The sequence below is a fragment of the Hylobates moloch genome, unplaced genomic scaffold (genome assembly GCF_009828535.3).
Source record: "Hylobates moloch isolate HMO894 unplaced genomic scaffold, HMol_V3 SCAFFOLD_6, whole genome shotgun sequence".
NCBI lineage: Eukaryota > Metazoa > Chordata > Mammalia > Primates > Hylobatidae > Hylobates > Hylobates moloch.
Window position 1 is genome coordinate 81,390,266 of NW_026652281.1, and position 23,455 is coordinate 81,413,720.

The 23,455-nt window shown below is 50.1% G+C and overlaps 2 protein-coding genes and 1 non-coding gene across 7 annotated transcripts in view; 1 reads left to right on the forward strand and 2 right to left on the reverse strand.

The window, feature by feature from the left end:
- Window positions 1-12,981: 12,981 nt before the first annotated feature.
- Window positions 12,982-14,337, reverse strand: LOC116470259 (heterogeneous nuclear ribonucleoprotein U-like protein 1). 2 transcript variants are annotated; one of them, XM_032155865.2, is made up of 3 exons: window positions 14,152-14,337; window positions 13,411-13,593; window positions 12,982-13,206 (listed from the first exon to the last, which is right to left on the reverse strand). In XM_032155865.2, exons 2-3 carry the CDS (start codon window positions 13,584-13,586, stop codon window positions 13,032-13,034), a joined length of 351 nt encoding a protein of 116 aa, XP_032011756.1. In that variant the 5' UTR covers window positions 13,587-13,593; window positions 14,152-14,337; the 3' UTR covers window positions 12,982-13,031. The 2 variants fall into 2 exon arrangements, with proteins under 2 accessions (XP_032011756.1, XP_058296907.1); XM_058440924.1 differs by having other exon boundaries at window positions 14,128-14,337.
- Window positions 13,505-23,455, forward strand: part of SRCAP (Snf2 related CREBBP activator protein) — a 42,949-nt gene continuing 32,998 nt past the window's right edge. For 2 of the 4 annotated variants that reach the window (XM_032155677.2, XM_032155679.2), the window contains exons 1-6: window positions 13,506-13,739; window positions 15,243-15,316; window positions 16,262-16,524; window positions 19,689-19,940; window positions 22,899-23,084; window positions 23,299-23,439. In XM_032155677.2, the coding sequence (XP_032011568.1) occupies window positions 16,471-16,524; window positions 19,689-19,940; window positions 22,899-23,084; window positions 23,299-23,439 (633 nt within the window). In that variant the 5' untranslated portion in view covers window positions 13,506-13,739; window positions 15,243-15,316; window positions 16,262-16,470. Of the gene's footprint in view, window positions 13,740-13,920; window positions 14,033-15,242; window positions 15,317-16,261; window positions 16,525-19,688; window positions 19,941-22,898; window positions 23,085-23,298; window positions 23,440-23,455 lie in introns of those variants that run through there. The other 2 variants (XM_058440914.1, XM_032155678.2) reach the window with 2 other exon arrangements.
- LOC116472041 (U6 spliceosomal RNA) lies at window positions 16,983-17,084 on the reverse strand. The gene has a single exon (XR_004248958.1). It is a non-coding gene; the product is annotated as a U6 spliceosomal RNA (small nuclear RNA).

A 23,455-nucleotide genomic window follows, 5' to 3' on the forward strand; every position in this document is an offset into this window, starting at 1 on the left:
CTGTCGCCCAGGCTGGAGTGCAGTGGCGCGATCTCGGCTCACTGCAAGCTCCGCCTCCCGGGTTCACGCCATTCTCCTGCCTCAGCCTCTCCGAGTAGCTGGGACTACAGGCGCCCGCCACCACGCCCGGCTAATTTTTTGTATTTTTAGTAGAGACGGGGTTTCACCATGTTGGCCAGGATGGTCTCGATCTCCTGACCTCGTGATCCGCCCGCCTCGGCCTCCCAAAGTGCTGGGATTACAGGCGTGAGCCACCGCGCCCGGCCCAATTTTGTATTTTTAGTACAGATGGGGTTACTCCATGTTGGTCAGGCTGGTCTCAAACTTCTGACCTCAGGTGATCTACCTGCCTCAGGCCTCCCAAAGTGATGGGATTACAGGTGTGAGCCACGGTGCCTGGACAGGTTACTTTTTAAGTTCTTTTTTTTGTCTTTTCTTCCCTCTCTACCTATAATCCTGTTAAGAAAAAAAAATAAGCTTTTAATTATAAAATATATCCCCGGGCCGGGCACAATGGCTCACGCCTATAATCCCAGCACTTTGGGAGGCCCAGGCAGGCGGATCACCTGAGATCAGGAGTTCGAGACCAGCCTGGCCAAAAAAGCGAAACCCCATCTCTACTAAAAACACAAAAATTAGCTGGGCATGGTGGCCCACACCTGTAATCCCAGCTACTCAGGAGGCTGAGGCAAAAGAATTGCTTGAACCTGGGATGCAGCGGTTGCAGTGAGCCAAGATCATGCCACTGCACTCCAGCCTGGGCAATAAGAGCGAAACTCCGTCACACACACATACACACACACACACAGACATACACACACAAAATGGAAGAAATTGTAAAATATAACACACCAGCAGAGTGTATAAAATACATGCATTTTTTAAAAAAAAGTAATTAGATGGCCGGGCACGTGGCCCACGCCTGTAATCCCAGCATTTTGGGAGGCCAAGGGGGGGTGGATCACCTGAGGTCGAGAGTTCGAGACCAGCCTGGCCAACATGGTGAAACCCCATCCCTACTAAAAATACAAAAAATTAGCTGGGCATTGTGGTGGGCGCATGTAATCCCAGCTACTTGAAAGGGTGAGGCAGGAGAATTGCTTGAACCCAGGAGGCGGAGGTTGCAGTGAGCTGAGACCTCGCCATTGCACTCCAGCCTGGCAACAAGCGTGAAACTCCGTCTCAAAAAAAAAAAAGTAACTATAAGCTGGGTGCTGTGGCTCACGCCTGTAATGCCAGCACTTTGGGAGGCCTCTGAGGCAGGCGGATCCCCTGAGGAAAACATGGTGAAACTGTCTTTACTAAAAATACAAAAAACTTAGCTGGGCATGGTGGCTCATGCCTGTGATCCCAGCTACTCAGGAAGCTGAGGCAGGAGAATCGCTTGAACCCAGGAGGAGGAAGTTGCAGTGAGCCGAGGTCAGGCCACTGTACTCCAGCCTGGGGGACAGAGGGAGATTCTGTCTCAAAAATAAATAAATAGCAACTATAAAGCAAACATTTGTTTTACCTCTACCTTAAAAACATTTTTAGTAGTTGTTGTTTTGTAAAGACAGGGTCTCACTATGTTTCACCTGCTGGTCTGGAACTCCTGGGCTCAAGCAATCCTCTTTCCTCAGCCTCCCAAAGTGTTGAGATTACAGGCGTGAGCCACTGCTCCTGGCCAATTGTTTTTAAGTTTAAAAAATAAGTATAACAAATACCTGTGGCCTGCGCCTGTAGTCCAAGCTACTCAGGAGGCCGAGGCAGGAGAATCGCTTGAACTCAGGAGACAGAGGTTGCAGTGAGCTGAGATCGCGCCACTACACTCCAGCCTGGTGACGAGTAAAACTCCGTCTCAAACAACAACAACAACAAAAACACATCAAAAAAACACCTGTGTACCACTCTCCAGGAATTAACAAACACATTCTGCTAATTTTTTTGTTTTGTTTCCTTTTTTTTTCTAACAAGACCACAAAACAGAAGGTACTTTATTCCATACACCTTTTTTTTTTTTTTTTTTTAGAATACAGTACTTAATAGTCACTCTTTTGTGAGTCACTTAATGGAGCAAGGCTTTTCTTATTTATTGTATGTCATGTGACCTCAGCCAATATTCTCCTTTTGTTGTTGTTGTTGTTGTTTGTTTGTTTGTTTTGAGGTGGAGTCTCACTGTTGCCCAAGGATGGACTGTAGTGGCGTAATCTCGTCTCACTGAAAACTCAGCTTCCTGGGTTCAAGAATTAAAAAAAATTTTTTTTGAGATGGACTCTCGCTCTGTTGCCGACTGGAGTGCAGTAGCGTGATCTCGGCTCACTGCAACCTCTGCCTCCTGGGTTCAAGCAATTCTCTGCCTCAGCCTCCCGAGTACCTGGGATTACAGGCGCCCGCCACCATTCCCTGCTAATTTTTTTGTATTTTTAGTGGAGACGGGGTTTCGCCATCTTGGCCAGGCTGGTCTTGAACTCCTGACCTCATGATCCACCCGCCTCGGCCTCCCAAAGTGCTGGGATTACAGGCATGAGCCACCGCGCCCAGCCGAAGAATTTTTTAATTCAAATAAAAAAGTTTGGGCACGCTTACAGTCCCTCCAACAGCAGTGTGCGCACCTAGCTGCCCATACCCTTCCTAGTACTGGGTGTCACAATTACAGTTTCCTTCTTGTAGGGTTGGGATGTTTTGGATTCGTGTGTTTGCTTAAGATATGCTGGGTTCAACCCATGAAGGCTCTGTGCTTGGCTGTGTTCTGAGAAGTTCCCAGTCCTCGTGGAGAGGAGAGGTATTCTAGCATCTCCCTACCCTCTCCTAGCCTCCTGGGACCTCAGCCATCCAAAACTGCCTTCCAGAGTTTCCTCGCAGAGGTTCCCCAGAAGAGTTATTTGCTAAATCTGTCAACCTTACCACCACATTCCCTTTCTACTTAAAGATTTCAATCTCCATCACCTTTTACCTAGACAATAGCAGTCACTTAGACTCTTATCCCAACAGTCCGTTGTCAGCATGTTGTATCCGGCCTCTGCTCAAAGCCCTCCTGCTACACTTCACATTCCATCTAAGCTCCTTAGCTTGGTCTTCAAAGCCCTGCCAGATGCAGGCTGATCCCCTTCTAAGACCACATCTCCCACTGCTCCCCTTCCCCTGCAGTCTCCTGGTGGGTTCCTGGCAGGATAAGCTGGGTCTAGCCTCAGGGACTTTGTACTTATTATTATTTTATGAGACAGAGTTTTACTCTTGTCACCCAGGCTGGAGTACAATGGAATGATCTTGGCTCACTGCAACCTCTGCTTCCTGGGTTCAAGCGATTCTCCTACCTCATCCTCCCGAGTAGCTGGGAGTACAGGTGCTAGCCACCAGGCCCAGCAAATTTGTGTATTTTTAGTAGAGATGGGTTTTCACCATGTTGGCCAGGCTGGTCTCGAACTCCTGATCTCAGGTGATCCACCTGCTTCAGCCTTCCAAAGTGCTAAGATTATAGGCGTGAGCCACCATGCTCGGCCCTTTTGTACTTATTTACCTCTGCTTAGGATGCTCTTCTCCCAGAGTGTCTCTGTTCAAATGTCACCACACTACAGAGGCCCTCCTAGACAATCTTGTCTAAAATAACGCCTCTTCTGCCCCTCACCTGAGCTCATCCACCCCACGTTATTTTTTCATAACACATATCAGCCATTATTATTTTATTTTATTTATTTATTTAGTGAGATAGAGTCTTGCTGTGTCGCCCAGGCTGGAGTGCAGTGGCACAGTCTGGGCTCACTGAACCTCTACCCCCCAGGTTCAAGCAATTCTCCTGCTTCAGCCTCCCCAGTAGCTGGGACTACAGGCGGGGGCCACCACGCCTGGCTTTTTTTTTTTTTTTTTTTTTTTTTGAGACAGAGTCTCGCTCTGTCGCCCAGGCTGGAGTGCAGTGGCACAATCTCGGCTCACTGCAAGCTCCGCCTCCCGGGTTCATGCCATTCTCCTGCCTCAGCCTCTCCGAGTAGCTGGGACTACAGGCGCCCGCCACCATGCCTGGCTAATTTTTTGTATTTTTAGTAGAGACGGGGTTTCACCGTGGTCTCGATCTCCTGACCTCGTGATCTGCCCGCCTCAGCCTCCCAAAGTGCTGGGATTACAAGCGTGAGCCACTGCGCCCGGCCTTTTTTTTTTTTTTTTTTTTGAGACAGAGTCTCGCTCTGTCGTCCAGGCTATAGTGCAGTGACTGTGGCACGATCTTGGCTCACTGCAACCTCCGCCTCCCAGGTTCAAGTGATTCTTCTGCCTCAGCCTCCCGAGTAGCTGGGAGTACAAGTGCCTGCCACCACACCTGGCTAATTTTTGTATTTTTAGTAGAGACGGGATTTCATCATATTGGCCAGGCTGGTCTCGAACTCCTGACCTTGTGATCTGCCCGCCTCAGCCTCCCCAAGTACTGGGATTACAGGCATAAACCACCATGCCCAGCCAACCATCATTATTTTATATTCATACTTATTTATATGTTTGTTATTTGTCTTCTCCTGCCAGGAGTGTAAGCTTGATAAAAACTGAAACCTTGAGTGTTTTACTTGTTTGTTCTTCCAACATTATCTCCCCGGTGCCTAGAATAATGCCTGGCACATGGTAGATGGACTCAGATGCTAGACCTGGATTTGACAAGGTGTACTGCACAGCAGTTAAGAGCACAAATGTAGCTGGGCACAGTGGCTCATGCCTGCAATCCCCGCACTTTGAGAGGCCGAGGCAGGAGGATTGCTTGAGGCCAGGAGTTGAAGGCCAGCCTGGGCAACAAAGCAAGACCTCATCTCTCTCTCTCTTTTTTTTATTTTTATTTATTTATTTTTGAGATGGAGTTTTGCTTGTCACCCAGGCTGGAGTGCAATGGCGCAATCTTGGCTCACTGCAACCTCTGCCTCCTGGGTTCAAGTGATTCTCCTGCCTCAGACTCCCAAGAAGCTGGATTATAGGCACGAACCACCAAGTCGGCCATTTTTTTGTATTTTTAGTAGAGGCGGGGTTTCACCTTGTTGGCCAGGCTGGTCTCCAACTCCTGACCTCAGGTGATTCCATCTGCCTTGGCCTCCCAAAGTGCTGGGATTATAGGCATGAGCCACTGCGCATGGCAAGACCTCATCTCTTAAGAAAAGTCAGCTAGCGGCCGGGCGCGGTGGCTCACGCTTGTAATCCCAGCACTTTGGGAGGCCGAGGCGGGCGGATCACGAGGTCAGGAGATCGAGACCACGGTGAAACCCCGTCTCTACTAAAAAATACAAAAAATTAGCCGGGCGTGGTGGCGGGTGCCTGTAGTCCCAGCTACTCGGAGAGGCTGAGGCAGGAGAATGGCGTGAACCCGGGAGGCGGAGCTTGCAGTGAGCCGAGATTGCGCCACTGCACTCCAGCCTGGGCGAAAAAAAAAAAAAAAAAAAAAAAAAAAGAAAAGTCAGCTAGCCATGGTGGCTGGCACCTATGGTCTCAGCTACTCAGGAGGCTGAGGCAGGAGGATCACTTGAGCCCATGAATTTGAGGGTAAAGTGAGCTACGATGCCCACCACTGCCCTCCAGCTCCAGCCTCGGCAGAGTGAGACCATCTCTTGGAAAAAAAAAAAAGCACAAAAATGAGTCAAGTCCCTCTGGGTTGACAGCAGTCCCTGTGCTATTCTTTTTCAGCTCTGTAACTTCCGACGAGTTACTTAACCATCCTTTTTACCATCTATAAAAGGAGAATGGTAATCTTTTTTTTTTTGAAGCAGAGTTTCACTCTCGTTGCCCAGGCTGGAGTGCAATGGTGCGATCTCGGCTCACCATGACATCTGCCTCCCAGGTTCAAGCAATTCTCTTGCCTCAGCCTCCTGAGTAGCTGGGATTACAGGAATGTGCCACAACGCCCAGCTAATTTTGTATTATCAATAGAGACAGGGTTTCTCCATGTTGGTCAGGCTGGTCTCGAACTCCCGACCTCAGGTGATCCACCCATCTCGGCCTCCCAAAGTGCTGGAATTACAGGCGTGAGCCACCACGCCCGGCTGACAATCTATTTAATATAATTGTGAGAATTAGGTGAGTTCATTCATGTAAATACACAGATTGGTGCTTAGTGCTTGTCATTATTATAATTCTTGAGTGAATTTAACACATAGTAGCCAGGCGCAGTGGCTCACGCATGTAATCCCAGCACTTTGGGAGGCCGAGGCGGGTGGATCACGCGAGGTCGGGAGTTTGAGACCAGCTTGACCAAGATGGCGAAACCCTGTGTCTACTAAAAATACAAACAAACAAAAATATTAGCCGGACATGGTGGTGTGTGCCTGTAACCCCAGCTGCCCTGGAAGCTGAGACAGGGGAATTGCTTAAACCCGGGAGGTGGAGGTTGTGGTGAGCCAAGATCGCACCACTGCACTCCAGCCTGGGCAAGGGAGCGAGACTCCGCCTCAAAAAAAAAAAAAAAAATTAGCACATATGAGTTATTGCTGTCATGCAACACGCAGGCATCAACCAAGCCCAAGGTGTTGATATTTATGATGTGCGTGGCACTCTCCCAGTGGACATAGATGGGCATGCACTAAAGTGAACAAGACAGAGGTAAACCCATGGAATTATTCGTAGAGTGCAGAGAAGCAAAAAAAAAAAAAAAGAAAAAAAAAGCACAGACTGTTACAGGAGATATAGTGTAGTCTGAGGGCAGGGAAGGCTTCTGGAGGCAGTGACATTGTCCTAGGACTACGGATGTGTAGGTTGTAACTGCGTGGAAGGAAAGAGAGAAGCAAGTGTGAGAAAGCCCAGAACAGAGAAAAGAACCTGTAGAGAGACAGCGGTGGCTGGAGTGCAGGGCACTGGGAGAGATGAGGCTGGAGAATCTGCCAAGGGCTCATCACGCAGGGCCCAGGGGCCTCGGAAAGGGGTTTCACGGGAGCCATGAAAGGACCTGAAGGAGAGTGACTCTGTCCCATCTGCAGTGAGACAAGTTTCCCCTGGCTGCTGTGTGGAGACATCTTCCGGTCTCCATCCAACTTCCACTTCACCAGAGTGCCCGCTGGTTTAAAAGGGCCCCTCCCCTGCCCCTCTCTACCTGCTTTATAATGTAATTGCCCTCGCCATTCCCTAACATTATGTCATGCTCTCAAATGCTTGTTCTGATTCCCCCACTGCAATGGATACCACACGGGAACTGGGTTTTGGTGGGGCAGGAGAGACTGGCCACACAAAGATCAATTAGGAGGGTGGTACGGACTGCTTCGGATCCAGATTTTTGACTTGCCAGGGGAGTTAGGAGCAGCTGTTGGGATGGAAGAGAGCAGGAGGCAGGAAGACTCAGTTCACCTGGAAACTTCATTTGCATAGCACTTTACATAAGACTGAGAAACATCAACTGTCCATATCAAAGAATGGGACGGGGAAGCTATTGGAGACCACGGTGGTGGCGCTAAAGTTTCTAACCAGCCAGTTCTTGGGATTATAAATCATCAAGGGCTTAGTATCTCCCATAGAAGTGAAGAGAAACAGATAGAATGGAGAAATGTTTAAGATGTAATGCACAAGACTTGGCGTCTGGATGTGGGGCATGAGGAAAAGGGAAAGTGATGCCTACATTTAGTGGATGGTGCCACCTCCTCAGAGCAGAGGGAGGAGGAGCAAGTTTTGTGGTTCAGATGGTGAGTTCACTTTTTTTTTTGAAATGGAGTCTCACTCTGTTACCAGGCTAGAGTGCAATGGTGTGATCTTGGCTCACTGCAACCTCCGCCTCCCAGGTTCAAGCAATTCTCCTGCCTCAGCCTCCCAAGTAGCTGGGGCTACAGGCGCCCGCCAACACGCCCGGCTAATTTTTGTATTTTTAGTAGAGACGGGGTTTCACCATGTTGGCCAGGATGGTCTCGGTCTCTTGACCTCGTGATCCACCTGCCTCTGCCTCCCAAAGTGCTGAGATTACAGGCATGAGCCACCGCGCCCAGCCTTGTTTTGCCCAGGCTGGAGTGCAGTGGCATGATCTCTGCTCATTGCAACCTCTGCTTCCTGGTTCAAGCGATTCTCCTGCCTCAGCCTCCCGAATAGCTGGGATTACAGGCGTGAGCCACCATGCCCAGCTAATTTTGGTATTTTTAGTAGAGACAGGGTTTCACCATGTTGGCCAGGCTGGTCTCGAACTCTTGACCTCAGGTGATCTGCCTGCCTTGGCCTTCCAAAGTGCTGTGATTACAGGCGTGAGCCACCAGCCTGGCTGTGAGTTCACTTTGGATGGAGGAGTCCAAGGTTCCTAGGGAGCCTCCTGCAGGAGGATTCCAGGAGTTAGAGGGTTCTGAGCTGGGGATAGTCCTTGGCTTAAGAGATGGTAGTTGGAATAAACATGGAAATCATGAGAAATTACTGGAGCCTTAGAGATTAATGCCCCTTTTCTTCTCCCAAGATGTCTTTAGGCAAATCACCAGAAATGCTTATATGGGAGTGCTTTTTGGTTACAACCTGGCTTCTCCACCTCACCTAGATGGTTCTGTAATCCCCAGCCACTAATAGCAATGGAAGGTCCATTAAAGGGAGTTCTGGAAGCTGAAGCTTCATTAGTTTTACAGTATCTGCCTCAGCCCTTGAAGACTTGGATGAGAGGAGGCAGTTGAGGCAAGAATCCTTAGCAGCCCCACCAATTGATGGAGGGGTCCAGATGTGTCCTGTGGGGAGAGGGAGAAGGAAAGAGAGTGGCCAGGGAGGTGGGAGGAGCCTGTGAAAGACTGGAATCAAAGAAGGAACCATGTTTAGAGGATCATCATCACTAGCAATCAACGGCCAAGTTCTGCTAATTTTTCCTTTAGTCTCTACCCCCATCTCCACTGCCACCTCCTGGCCAACAGCTGCCATTATACACAGGTGACTGCTGGTATCCTCCCAGTCTTCAGCCTTACAGACATATCATGCATCTTGTTACATACATTACCCTTCGTAAAGTGGAACATGGGTCATGCCAATCTTTTTTTTTTTTTTTTTTTGACAGAGTCTGGCTCTGTCGCCAGGCTGGAGTGTAGTGGCGCGATCTCAGCTCACTGCAACCTCTGCCTCCCGGGTTCAAGCGATTCTCCTGCCTCAGCCCCCCGAGTAGCTGGGACTACAGGCGGAGGCCACCACGCCTGGCTAATATATATATGTATTTTTTGAGACAGAGTCTTGCTCTGTCGCCCAGGCTAGAGTGCAGTGGCGGCGGCGTGATCTTGGCTCACTGCAACCTCTGCCTCCCGAGTTCAAGCAATTCTTCTGCCTCAGCCTCCGGAGTAGCTGGGAGTACAAGTGCCTGCCACCACACCCGGCTAATTTTTGTATTTTTAGTAGAGATGGGGTTTCACCATGTTGGCCAGGATGGTCTTGATCTCTTGACCTCATGATCCGCCCGCCTTGGCCTCCCAAAATGCTGGGATTACAGGCGTCAGCCACTGTGCCCGGCCTGGATCATGCCAATCTTTTGCTTAACAACTTTCAATAGCTCCCTGTCACTTCCAAACGAATGCCCCATACCTAGCCTAGCATGCTGGGCCCTTAGCCACTTGGAGCCAGGTGATCTCTCCAACAGTGTCTCAACCTGCTCCCTCATAAAGAAGACAAGCTGGGGCCGGGTGTGGTAGCTCACGCCTGTAGTCCCAGCACTTTGGGAGGCTGAGACAGGAGGGTTGCTTGAGGCCAAGAGTTCAAGACCAACCTGGGCAACATAGCAAGACCTCCCACTTTCACTACAAAAAAATAAAAAATAGCTGGGCCTGGTGGTGTGTACCTGTAGTCTCAGCTACTTGGAAGGCTGAGGTGGGAGGATCACCCGAGCCCAGGAGGTTGAGGCTGCAGTGAGCTATGATCGCACCACTGCACTCCAGACTGGGGCACAAGCTGATTCACTGTCCCCCCTTCCCCGCCCCCCTGCCAACCATCAGCCTTGTGGAGGCTATGTCATCTTCCTGGAGTGCCTGCCTTCATGCCTAAATTTTTCAACGCTCAAATGATACTTCCCCAGGAAGCCTTCCCTGATACCCCGCTGGGTATCCAACCTGACCCTTGGAGAGTTCCTTGACCACCCTTCTTTTGAGACACCACAACACTGCCATGCCTTTTACCAAGCTCACAGCTTATCCTGCAATGAGACTAAGTTCTTTTTTTTTTTTTTTTTTTGAGATGGAGTCTCTCTCTGTCGCCCAGGCTGGAGTGCAGTGGCACTATCTCGGCTCACTGCAAGCTCCGCCTCCCGGGTTCACGCCATTCTCCCCAGTAGCTGGGACTACAGGCGCCCGCCACCACGCCCAGCTAATTTTTTGTATTTTTAGTAGAGACGGGGTTTCACCATGTTAGCCAGGATGGTCTCAATCTCCTGACCTCGTGATCCGCCCACCTCAGCCTCCCAAAGTGATGGGATTACAGGCATGAGCCACCGCGCCCGGCTGAGACTAAGTTCTTAAGAGCAGGGACTGTGCCGTCTTCCCTCCTGTCTCTCCCACTGCACGCAGCACAGGGCCAGATAGGAAACAGGCAGAGGAAATGCTGGTTAGGAGAACATACTCGCTGACACGCTTGTGTATGAACAAGAGGTCACAAGTTTAACTGCCTTTAGGTGCCAGATATGACAAATGTGTTAAGTTGCCCGGTGCAAGACAACTGGGAATGGTGGGGCCTATGGCACATTGGAGACGTCATTCTCTTTCCTGAAGTATTTTTTCTTTCTTTCTTTTTTTTTTTTTGAGATGGAGTTTTGCTCTTGTTGCCCAGGCTGGAGTGCAATGGCGTGATCTTGGCTCATTGCCATCCCCGCCTCCCAAGTTCAAGCAATTCTCCTGCTTCAGCCTCCTGAGTAGCTGGAATTACAGACACCTGCCACCACGCCTGGCTAATTTTGTATTTTTAGTAGAGATGGGGTTTCTCCATGTTGGTCAGGCTGGTCTCGAACTCCCGACCTCAGGTGATCCACCTGCCTCGGCATCCCAAAGTGTTGGGATTACAGGCGTGAGCCACCGCGCCTGGCTTCCTGAAGTATTAATAATATCCAAAACATTAAAACACTGTGTAAGGCGGCCGGGCGTGGTGACTCAAGCCTGTAGTACCAGCACTTTGGGAGGCTGAGGCAGGCAGATCACCTGAGGTCAGGAGTTTGAGACCAGCCTGGCCAACATGGTGAAACCCCGTCCCTAGGCCAGGCGTGGTAGCTCACGCTTGTAATCCCAGCACTTTGGGAGGCCAAGTCGGGTGGATCACGAGGTCAGGAGATCGAGACCATTCTGGCTAACACGGTGAAACCCCGTCTCTACTAAAAATACAAAAAATTAGCCAGGCTTGGTGGCGGGCGCCTGTAGTCCCAGCTACTCGGGAGGCTGAGGCAGGAGAACGGCATGAAACTGGAAGGTGGAGCTTTCAGTGAGCCAAGATCGAGCCACTGAACTCCAGCCTGGGGGACAGAGCGAGACTCCGTCTCAAAAAAAAAAAAAAAAAAAGAACCCCCGGCTCTACTAAAAATACAAAAATTAGCTGGGCATGGTGGCCAGCGCCTGTAATCCCAGCTACTTGGGAGGCTGAGACATAAGAATTGCTTGAACCCGGGAGGCTGAGGTTGCAGTGAGCAGAGATCACGCCACTGCACTCCAGCCTGAGGGAAAGAGCGAGACTCTGTCTCTAAAAACAAAAAACAAACTATACAAAGCAGCTGGGGGCGGTGGCTCACACCTGTAGTCCCAGCACTTTTGGAGGCTGAGGTAGGTGGATCACCTGAGGTCAGGAGTTTGAGAGCAGCCTGGGCAACATGGTGAAAACCTGTCTCTACCAAAAATAGAAAAATTAGCTGAGTGTGGTGGTGCACACCTGTAATCCCAGCTACTTGGGAGAGTGAGCCATGAGAATTGCTTGAGCCCAGGAGGCAGAGGCTGCAGGGAGCCAAGATTGTGCCATTGCACTCCGGCCTGGGTGACAGAGCGAGACTATCTCAATAAATGAATACATAAATAAATAAACATTATGTAAAGCACATCAGAAGGCTAACCTTGACCTTAAGATCATGGGTGTGAAACACTGAACTATACTGAAATACACTCCACATTTAGGTGGTCCTTTAGAGATTTTTTTTTCATAATTTTTTTTTTTTTTTTTTTTTGAGACGGAGTCTCGGTCTGTCACCCAGGCTGGAGTGCAGTGGCGCAATCTCGGCTCACTGCAAGCTCCGCCTCCCGGGTTCATGCCATTCTCCTGCCTCAGCCTCTCCCAGTAGCTGGGACTACAGGCGCCCGCCACCACGCCTGGCTAATTTTTTTGTATTTTTAGTAGAGACGGGGTTTCACTGTGGTCTCGATCTCCTGACCTCGTGATCCGCCCGCCTCGGCCTCCCAAAGTGCTGGGATTACAAGCGTGAGCCACCGCGCCCGGCCGTTTTTTTCATAATTTAAAAATTTTTTAATTTACTGTAGAGAGGACGTCTATGTTACCCAGGCTGGTCTTGAGCTCCTGGCCTCAAGTGATCCTCCTGCCTTGGCCTCCCAAAGTGCTGGGGTTACAGGTGTGAGCCACCGCACCTGGCCCTTTAGATCTTTCAAAGCAATTTTACATCAGCAATTCTATCCTCACTTTACAGATGAAACTGAAGCTCAGAAAGGTGAAGTTAATTGCTCAAGGTCACATAGCAAGGAGTTAATGGCACAAGGCTAGTTCCAATTCATTCAGACTCTGGCCTGGGAATCCCCTCTTCTGGGAGTGATGGGAGGAGGGTCTAGAAAAGATGGGCATCATCCACTTTTCTTTCAACCCAAACTTCATCTGTAAAATGGGACCAACAATCCTCTTCGCAGGGAAGAGCTAAACTGAATGGAGGACGGGGAGCTTCATCAGGGCTTCCTAACCTGGCCTCTTAGCGGGGGCTTAGGTGGTAAAATTTTATGACAGCAAGTGCATTCTTGTGGGTTAGACTGCTTGGCTAGGAATCTTGACTTCAGGATCTGTCACTGTGTTTAACGCCTGAGCCTCAATTCGTTTGTAAAATGGAGCATTGTTAGGATTAAAAGAAATAATCAATGCACAAAGTAGTGTCAGTAGAAGGTAGCTGTTATTTATTGTTCTGTTCTGGGGTAAAGGTATCAGATTCTCAAAGGGATTCTTAACCTAGAAAGTTTGCGAACAGATGGCAAAGGTGTTTGAAAGCTATCAGGAAACCATCCTCGCGGAAAACGAAGCAGCGCTACATAAGTGGGCTGCCATGGGAATCGGGAGGCCCAGGTTCCACTGCTAACTTGCTGCAGCTTACTGGGTGATCTGTAAATAAAAAGGGAGGTGGCGGTGGTCCGAGCTGGCAGCCGCAATGCAGCCCCAGGTAGCTCTAGGTCCAGATGGTAAAGGCGCTACGAGGAGGGGCGAGCGCGCAGCCTCCGGGAGACTACACCTCCCAGGCTGCCTTGCGCGCCGTGCGGCGCCCTACGCTAGCACGCCAGCCTCCCCGTTCCCCCACCCTCCAGTTACTGTCTCTCGCGAGAAGACGGGCCGCGCCGGCGGTAGCGATTCCGAGCGAGTGGCGGCGGTGGTGGTGCTGGTGGTGGCGGCCGAGACGGCGGCGGCCATTTTGGTGAGGCCTCGGGAGCGGCGGCGGCGGTTCGCTGGGAGTAGCGTCTGCCCTTTTTCCCACCCACCGTCCGCATCTGTGTGCTGCGAGAAGAGGCAGTGCAGACAAGGTGGTCGCGGTAGCCGCAGTCTCCAGGGGAGTTTAAAGGCCGCGAAGGCGGTGGCCAAGAGGGGGCCCTCCCCCCTCCTCGGCGGGAGGGGGGCTGGTGCGCACGCCCCCGAGGACGCAGGTAAGGAGAGGGAGACAAGATGGCGGACGCCCCACAGTTCCCCCTCCCATGACGGCTGACTGCGCGCGCATCTTTCCGCCACCGCCTCCCCTCCCACCTTCCCGGGGTGCTGCGCGCGCACCCTCAGCCGGGGCCCCGGGGCCGGTGCGCGAGGCTGTCGGCGCGCGCCCATAGAGACAGACTGAGGGGGTCAGGCCGGCCGGCGCTGGGCCCCGGCCTGTCTCCTCTGCCTTCCCGCCCTTCTGCGCACGCGTGCCTGAGCGAGCGAGCGAGCCCTGAGAGGACGGACCCAGGTGCGCTCCTGCCCGCCCACCAACCCAGTCACCCCTCAGGGGCGCGCGGGAAGAGGAAGGGGGGCGTGGGACGAGTAGTCGGGGCGCGCGCCCACCACATCTAGCCGGGGGACCAGGACCTGGTGGCACGAACCCTCCCTTTTCTCAGTCTTTCGCGGTCGAGTGATGGGGGGGGGGGGGCTCCCTGACGGGCTTGGATGAGGAGCTTCCCAGCCCCGCGACCCTTGTGTGCGTGGGTTCGGGTTCTGGCGGGAGCCCCCGAGCCGTGCGCGCAGCCGGCTCGCTCCGCCTCCAGCCGCGCACGCGCGGGCCCCTCCCCCGCCCGGCGCGCACGTTGGGTGGGGTGGGAGTCTGGAGGGGGCGGGGCTATCTCAGGGCTAGTGGCAACTTGGGCAGAGGTCAGGGGTCACGCGAGGTCAGTCCGTCGGGAGGGCTAGGGAGATGGTCACGAAACCTGGAGTCAGGAGTTCAGGCTTGTTGGCTTCTGGTGAGCTCGGGTCTTGGGAAAGTGTGGCGGGGTAGGGAGTGAATCAAAGCCGGCACTGTGGTTTAGGAATTTCCTTAAACACTGGGGAAACATTTCCGGGCCTCCTGCGGGTTCACACTGCCTGTTTCCGGCGCGTGGTTCTTGGCAGTGCGGCCTCTCGCTTTTGACTGCTCCTGAGTCTCCTTTTGCTGTGGTTCTTGGCAGTGCGGCCTCTCGCTTTTGACTGCTCCTGAGTCTCCTTTTGCTGTGGTTTTTGTATTTGGGGAAGTGTCTCAAGGCGCAGGTACGGGATTCACAGCGCCCTGCCCTGAATCCCGGGCGGATTTTCCTGTGACCAGCATGTTTGTTGACTCTTCCTGGGAGTTCCACTCTCATTTGTGCGTTCAGCCCTCACTGGAAAGGCACGCAGGCAGGTAGCACCTTTCTGAGGTTCTGGATGTGACAGCTATTTTTTGCTGTATTTTTTTTTTTTGTCTTCCATTCTGTGGTTGGAGCCTTTGCACTTAAAATTTTTAAACTTTCTTTCTCCACTCCTTTCCTGATCCTGCCCCCAGGCAGGATCGTATGTCCCTTCGGAATTCACAAAACTTGATTTGCATTTCCCTGAAATGTGAGCTTTTCCTACTACTGTAGTTTTTCTGTTTCTGGTCTTTTAACTGATTTGGGTATATTTAAACGTCTCAAAAAACTGGAGTAAATAATACGTTTTGGTGGATGTTTCAGGTGTGAATCCCTTCAGTACGGCGGCACCGTGGAAGTGCAGACTTTCACAAGGGGTGTGGTCTCAGCTCACACAGGTGAGGGATCTGCTACCATTTTGTGTGCTGATGCTAATGGGAGAAATGTTTGAGATAATGAAAGCAATTATAGGTCCGTATTGGTGATTTTCACTCTGGAGAAGCATGGGAATGTTTGCATGTGATTTTTCTGTGGAGGGTTTGATTTTAGTAGTACAACAGAACTGAGGCGGTGGGTTGAGGAAAACATGGTCAACCTGGCTCTACCAGGAAGAGTAGCAGGTTTTCCATGGTTTTGGCATTAGACTATGTGGATTGAAGTCCTCCTACCACTTTTTTACTGTGTGACCTTCCGCAAATCATAAGGTCTTAACTTCCTAACTTACAAAACAGATTATATTAGAATGTAAGCTCCATTTAGGTCGGGAATCCTTTTTGCATGGCTTTATCCGTTGTGTGCAGGAGGAAGTCAATATTTGTTATGCTGTGAAAAGCGCTTGGTTTTTAAGGTAGCTGTGAGGATTATAGAACACATCAAACAAGTACTAAAAGTATCTCATACATAGTAAGTGCTCAAGAAATGTAACCTGTAATTTCTGTGTTTCTCTTTCTTTATTCAGTGTTATTTCGGGTTGTGTTTTTTTTTTGAGACAGAGTCTCGTTGTCACCCAGGCTGGAGTGCAGTGGTGTGATCTTGGCTCACTGCAAGCTCCGCCTCCCGGGTTCACACCATTCCCCTGCCTCAGCCTCCCGAGTAGCTGGGACCACAGGCGCCCGCCACCACGCCCGGCTAATTTTTTGTATTTTTAGTAGAGACAGGGTTTCACTGTGTTAGCCAGGATGGTCTCGATCTCTTGACCTCCTGATCCGCCCGCCTCGGCCTCCCAAAGTGCTGGGATTACAGGCGTGAGCCACCACACCCGGCCCTATTTCTGGTTTTTTAAAAATACTTTTTCATCCCCTTTAACTGCATTTCTGTCTTTTTTTTTTTTTACCCTACTTTAGGTGCTCCAGAGGCTGGTGGACCTGAGCGGAGGCTGGGACGCCCTGGTGGGCCCCGGGCCCTGGAAGGCGGGTCCCGGTGGCCGGTGGCCCAGAATGAGGCCAGCTCCCAGCATGCCCTGCAGCCGGACGCCAGCCCCTCGGCCAGCAGCAGTGGTGATAACGACCCAGTCATTCTTCAGGCATCCAAGGAGGAGCCTGGGAGTGGGACCATGCAGAGCAGCCCCTCCCCTGCTCACCTTCAGCTCCCAGTCCTACAGACACAGGTTTGAAAGTGGGGAGAGTTCCTTCTCTGCTTCTGCTTTGTGGATTGTTGGGTGTGAGGAAGAAGAAATGGGGCAGGAGAATATTTGTGGAGAGTTTTGGAGAATCTTTGGTGCTCAGGGGGGCTGGGCGGTAGTATGTCAGGTCTGTTGGATACTCACATTCCATTTAACATTAGTGTAATATTATCTCCAAGAGTGCAAAAGCGCCTCGTTACCTGAAAAAGGTTGAATTAAGCTAGGTTGGAAATGGAGATCGGGGCACCATGCTTCTAAGGCCGTACGCTTTGAGAATAGTTTAACTTCTATCAGAACTGGAGTAGGATAAGCCTATGGATGGTGTGTAGTGTTCATTCGTTTCTCATACCAAGGAAGGGTGTGGGGTAGGAAAAAAAAATGGCTTTTAAACACATCTAGGTGTGTGTACAGTGAGCTTTCTTTTTAATTTTTTAAACTTTTTTATAAAAAGGATTTCTTTATTGTGTCATCCTTGCACAGGGGCCATGCTAATGTTTTCTATGCCCTCCCAGTTTTAGTATATGTGGTGCCAAAGCGAGCAGTACAGTAAACTTTTCATGTTTATAAATTTGGTATTTATAATTTTCCTGAGAAACTGAGGAAATGTGTGACATACAGTCTTTTGTCATTTAGCCGAGGTAGGAATTTGAGTGGCGCAGTGTAAGGCTTATGTTCTGGAGTGAATTTGTGAATTCCCTGAGTATCCACATTTCAGTAGGACTTTGTTTTCCATTTATTTCTTTTTTTCTTTTTTTTTGAGATGGAGTATCTTTCTGTCACCCAGACTGGAATGCAATGGCGTGATCTTGGCTCACTGCAGCCTCCGCCTCCCAAGTTCAAACAGTTCTCCTGCCTCAGCGTTGCGAGTAGCTGGGATTACAGGCACCCACCATCATGCCTGGCTAATTTTTATATTTTTGTAGAGATGGGGTTTCACCATGTTGGCCAGGCTGGTCTTGAACTCCTGACCTCAGGTGATCCACCCACCTCGGCCTCCCAAAGTATTGGGATTACACTTGTGAGCCACTAGGCCCGGGCTGTTTTCCATGTCTTTCTTTTTTTTTTTTTTTTTTTTTTTAAGATGGAGTCTCGCTCTGTCACCAGGCTGAAATGCAGTGGCGTGATCTCAGCTCACTGCAACCTCTGCCTCCCGGGTTCAAACAATTCTCTTGCCTCAGCCTCCTGAGTAGCTGGGACTACAGGTGCGCGCCACCACGCCTGGCTAATTTTTGTGTTTTTAGTAGAGACGGGGTTTCACCATGTTTGCCAGGATGGTCTTCATCTTTTGACCTCGTGATCCCCGCCCGCCTCCGCCTCTCAAAGTGCTGGCGTTACAGGTGTGAACCACTGCGCCTGGCCCAGAGTTTTGCTCTTGTTGCCCAGGCTGGGGTACAGTGGTGCGATCTTGGCTCACTGCAACCTCCACCTCCTGCGTTCAAGTGATTCTCCTGCCTCAGCCTCTTGAGTAGCTGGGATTACAGGTGTCCGCCACCACGCCCAGCTAATTTTCTGTGTTTTTAGTAGAGATGGGGTTTCACCATGTAGATCAGGCTGGTCTCGAACTCTTGACCTCTGGTAATCCACCCGCCTCGGCCTCCAAAATTGCTAGGATTACAGGTGTGAGCCACCATGCCCAGCCCTATTTTCCACCCTTCCTTCCTTCCTTCCTTCCTTCCGTCCTTCCTTCCTTCCGTCCTTCCTTCCTTCCGTCCTTCCTTCCTTCCTTGGAGTGGAGTGCGATGGCACGATCTCAGCTTACTACAACCTCTGCCTCCTGGTTCAAGCAATTCTCCTGCCTCAGACTCCTAAGTAGCTGGGATTACAGGCTCATGCCACCACACCTGGCTAATTTCTGTATTTTTAGTAGAAACGGGGTTTCACCATGTTGGTCAGGCTGGTCTGGAACTCCTGACCACATGATCCGCCCGCCTCGGCCTCCCAAAGTCCACTGAGCCCAGCTTCCATTTCTTAATGCTTTTGCAGTACCTTGTAAAGTGACATGTTGGGTGTTTGAGAACAGTGGCTATGCCTCCAGTCCCTGCCTGTCCAGTGAAGAGGTTAAGGTGGCTTGGGATTTATTGGTGGCTGTTGAATTTAGTGGTAGCTCACGTTTATTGCATAAGTGAATTTGTCACACTTGTTCTGAAAATGGAGGGAAAATAGGGAGTTGTTTATGTGAATAAAATCACTGAGGCTCTGAAAGGATCAGAATTTGAAATCATATGCTATGTGTATATATATATATATATTTTTTTTTTTTTCTTTTTTCTTTTCCGAGACAGAGTCTCACCCTGTCATCCAAGCTGGAGTGCAGTGGCGCGATCTCAGCTCACTGCACAACCTCTGCCTCCCAGGTTCAAGCGATTCTCGTGCCTCAACCTCCCGAGTAGCTGGGATTACAGGCTCCCACCACCACGTCAAGCTAATTTTTGTATTTTCAGTAGAGACGGGGTTTCACCATGTTGGCCAGGTTGGTCTCAAACTCCTGACCTCAGGTGATCCACCCACCTCAGCCTCCCAAAGTGCTGGGATCACAAGCGTGAGCCATCACCCTTGGCATATGTATATGTATATTTTCTTAAGTTTGGGAACTGTGTAAATGTCAGGACATAATTCTTGCATGTCAAGCATCTATAAACTTGGCTCTGCCATCTCGAGTCCCTTATTAAAACTTTATCCCAAGGCCAGGCGTGGTGGCTCACGCCTATAATCCCAGCACTTTGGGAGGCTGAGGCGGGCGGATCACGAGGTCAGGAGATCGAGACCATGCTGGCTAACACGGTGAAACCCTGTTTCTACTAAAAATACAAAAAATTAGCTGGGCATGGTGGCGGGCGCCTGTAGTCCCAGCTGCTCAGGAGGCTGAGGCAGGAGAATGGCGTGAACCCGGGAGGTGGAGCTTGCAGTGAGCTGAGATCGCGCCACTGCACTCCAGCCTGGGCGACAGAGTGAGACTCCTATCTCAAAAAAAATAAAAAAGTAAATAAAATAAAACTTTATCCCGAACGTTTGTGTTTACGAAAATAAGGTTTATACCTTACTCTACACAGTTTTTGTGTGTGTGTGTGAAGATCGAATGAAATAACGTGCCTAAAACACTGAGCACAGTGCGAAGCCTTTATTTTCTCCATCATTTTCCTCTTTTCTAGATGGTGTCGGACGGCATGACAGGCAGCAATCCTGTGTCCCCTGCCTCATCCAGTTCCCCAGCCTCTAGTGGGGCAGGCGGCATCTCCCCGCAGCACATAGCTCAAGATTCTTCACTAGATGGACCTCCAGGCCCCCCAGATGGTGCCACAGTGCCCCTGGAGGGGTTCAGCTTATCCCAGGCTGCTGACCTGGCTAACAAGGGCCCAAAGTGGGAGAAGAGCCATGCCGAAATCGCAGAACAGGCCAAGCATGTACGTATTAGGAAGGCTCATGAAGATTCTTGGGAGTTATCTTCTCTAAACTCCCACATCCTCTTGAGTATTTTATGTTTCTTTTCTTTTTTGTCATGGATTTAGGGTATAGGTTCTGCCTTAATGTATATGATCGTGAGCAAATTGCCTGAATACTGAGTCTCATTTTCCTTGCTGTAAATAAAATAGGAATGATATAATAGTTTATAGGCTATTAGGAGGTTTAAATTATAGGAGCAAGGCCAGGTGCAGTGGCTCACACCTGTAAACCCAGCACTTTGGGAGGCTGAGACAGGCAGATCTCTTGAGCCCGGGAGTTCAAGACCAGACTGAGCAATGTGGTAAAACCCCATCTCTGTAAAAGTACAAAAAATTAGCTGGGCATAGTCGCACGTGCCTGTAGCAGTCTCAGCCACCCAGGAGCTTGAGTTGAGAGGATCACCTGAGCCCAGGGTCAAGGCTTCAGTGAGCCATAATGATGCCACTGCACTCCAGCCTGAGCAACCGAGTAAGATCCTGTCTCAAAAAAAAAAGGAAAAGAGAAAATAGACACGAAAGCACTTTGTAAAGTGATGCTCTTAAGATTTACTGGTTTCTACTTATTTCTGTCCTGCAGTCTGTTACATTTATCCAGTGGTAAGTGTGGTCTCTGGGCCAGCAGCATCAGCATCACATGGGAACTTACTAGAAACACAAATTCTCTGCCGGGCGTGGCGGCTCATGCCTGTAATCCCAGCACTTTGGGAGGCCGAGGTGGGTGGATCACCTGAGGTCAGGAGTTTGAGACCAGCCTGGCCAACGTGGCAAAACCCCATCTCTGCTAAAAATACAAAAATTAGCCTGGCGTGGTGGCGCAGGCCTGTAGTCCTAGCTACCCAGGAAGCTGAGGCAGGAAAATTGCTTGAACTGGGGAGGCGGAGGTTGCAGTGAGCTGAGATGATGCCACTGCATGCCAGCCTGGGTAACAGTGAGACTCTGTCTAAAAAAAAAACAAAAAAAAAAACGCAAATTCTTGGTACCCCTCACCCACCGACCCATTTGAAACTATGAGGGTAGGGCCCAGCAATCTGTTTTTAGTTTTTTTTTTTTTTTCACCCTGGTCTCGATCTCCTGACCTTGTGATCCGCCCGCCTCGGCCTCCCAAAGTGCTGGGATTACAAGCGTGAGCCACCGCGCCCGGCTGTTTTTAGTTTTTATTTTTATTTTTATTTATTTTTTTGAGATGGAGTCTCGCTCTGTCGCCCAGGCTGGAGTGCAGTGGCACGATCTTGACTCACTACAAGCTCCGCCTCCTGGGTTCACAGCCATTCTCTTGCCTCAGCCTTCTGAGTAGCTGGGATTACAGGTGCCCGCCACCACGCCTCGCTAAATTTTTTGTATTTTAAGTAGAGATGGGGTTTCACCATGTTGGCAAGATGGTCTCGATCTCTTGACCTTGTGATCTGCCAGCCTTGGCCTCAAAGTGCTGGGATTATAGGCATGAGCCACTGCACCCGGCTGCAATCAGGTTTTTTTTTTTTTTCTTGAGAGGGAGTCTCAGTCTTTTGCCCAGGCTGGAGTGCAGTGGCATGATCTTGGCCCACTGCAAGCTCCGCCTCCTGGGTTCACGCCATTCTCCTGCCTCAGCCTCCCGAGTAGCTGGGACTAACCGCTCGCCACCATGCGTGGCTAATTTTTTGTGTTTTTAGTAGATAAGGGTTTCACCGTTTTAGCCAGGATGGTCTCGATCTCCTGACCTCGTGATCTGCCCGCCTCAGCCTCCCAAAGTGCTGGGATTACAGGCGTGAGCATAACTTGTTTATAAAAGTCCTCCAGATGATTCTGGTGCCTGCTCAAGTTTGAGAGCAGCTGGTTTAATATCCACGTCTTTCTTGATGTTTCCTTCACTGTCAGGCCATTTAGTTCTGTCTCGTCTCTGGCTGTCATTTTCTCTGATTTAGTTTTTATCAGGAGAGAACAGAAATAACAAAGGCAGAGGCTGGGTGCAGTGGTTTTCGCCTATAATCTGAGCATTTTGGGAATCCCAGGCAGGTGGATTGCTTGAGCCCAGGAGTTGCAGACCAGCCTTGACATTGTGAAACCTCGTCCCTACACAAAATACAAAAAAATTAGCTGGGCATGGTTGCATGTGCCTATAGTCAGTCTCAGCTACTTGGGAGGCTGAGTTGGGAAGATAACCTGAGCCTAGGCAGCAGAGTGAGATCCAGAAAAATCTCACTCAGATTTCTGAGTGAGATTCAGAAAAATAAGGCAGTTGTCCTGAATTTTTTGAGTCATCTCTGTCAAAAAAATTTTAAATGCTTTTTTTATAAAAGACAATCAGTGTAGAAACTTTAGTAGAAATGACCACTCTTTTTTACACCTAATCAGTGTTAAACACTTCATGTATAACGTTTCAGTATTTTTTACATAAACATACACATTTTTACAAAAGTAGTATTTTTAAAAACAACAGTGTGTCAGTTGGGCACTGTATAATTCTAAGCTTAATGCATCGTGAACATACTCTGAGTACATAGAATTCTACAATGATGATGACTGCTTGTATCTAGAATCAAGAGGGAAGTATGTGTTCCCTACTCCTCTGGGAAGCTCCCCTTGGGATATGATTTCCCAAGTCTCTCCTATGTCTATAGGGTGTGGAGATTGTGTTAAATAAGGGAAAGAGCATGAAATTTGCTGTCTGGAGTCCTCAGACCTATTTTTGATTCCCATTTTCTATTCCTAGCCGTGTGATCTTAGGCAAATCACTTAATGTCCCTGATCTTTTTTCCCTCCTCATCTTCCTGATCTTTTTTCCCTCCTCTGAAGAGAGTATGATACCCGCCTGTAGGTTTGGTATGTGGACTAAACATAAGCATAACACACTCAGCCCGCTTAGTGCTCAGGAATTCAGCTGTGGCAGTGAGATGGAGTGTGCATTTAGAACTGTTGATTGATCTGGCTCTCCCTGATTAGGAGGCCGAGATCGAGACTCGGATTGCTGAGCTGCGGAAGGAGGGTTTTTGGTCACTGAAGAGGCTGCCTAAGGTGCCAGAGCCCCCTCGCACCAAAGGTCACTGGGACTATCTGTGTGAAGAGATGCAGTGGCTCTCTGCTGACTTTGCTCAGGAGCGCCGTTGGAAACGGGGTGTGGCCCGGAAGGTAGGTCTTCCACTGGGACTGTCTTCCTTTTCCTTTTCAGGTCTGTTCCTTCCCTTGAAGGGTGGGTTAGTTGGAAGGGGACCAGACAGAATGGTGTAGGCATTAAGAGGCAAACTGTTGATTTTCCAGATTTCTTGGCCTTGATTATTTTCTTTGCCTTTGGGTGGGGAAGTCTGGCTTTGAGTGTTTTCTCCCTGGGTCTTCATTCCCACAGGTGGTGCGCATGGTGATCCGGCACCACGAGGAGCAGCGGCAGAAAGAGGAACGGGCCCGGAGGGAGGAGCAGGCCAAGCTGCGTCGAATCGCTTCCACCATGGCCAAGGATGTCAGGCAGTTCTGGAGCAATGTGGAGAAGGTAGACAGTGGGGATC

Coding starts and splice junctions, on each gene's coding strand:
- LOC116470259 (XM_058440924.1), bottom strand. Junction 13,207..13,410: donor CCGTCTTCTCGCGAGAGACA/GTAACTGGAGGG, acceptor TTTTATTTACAG/ATCACCCAGTAAGCTGCAGC.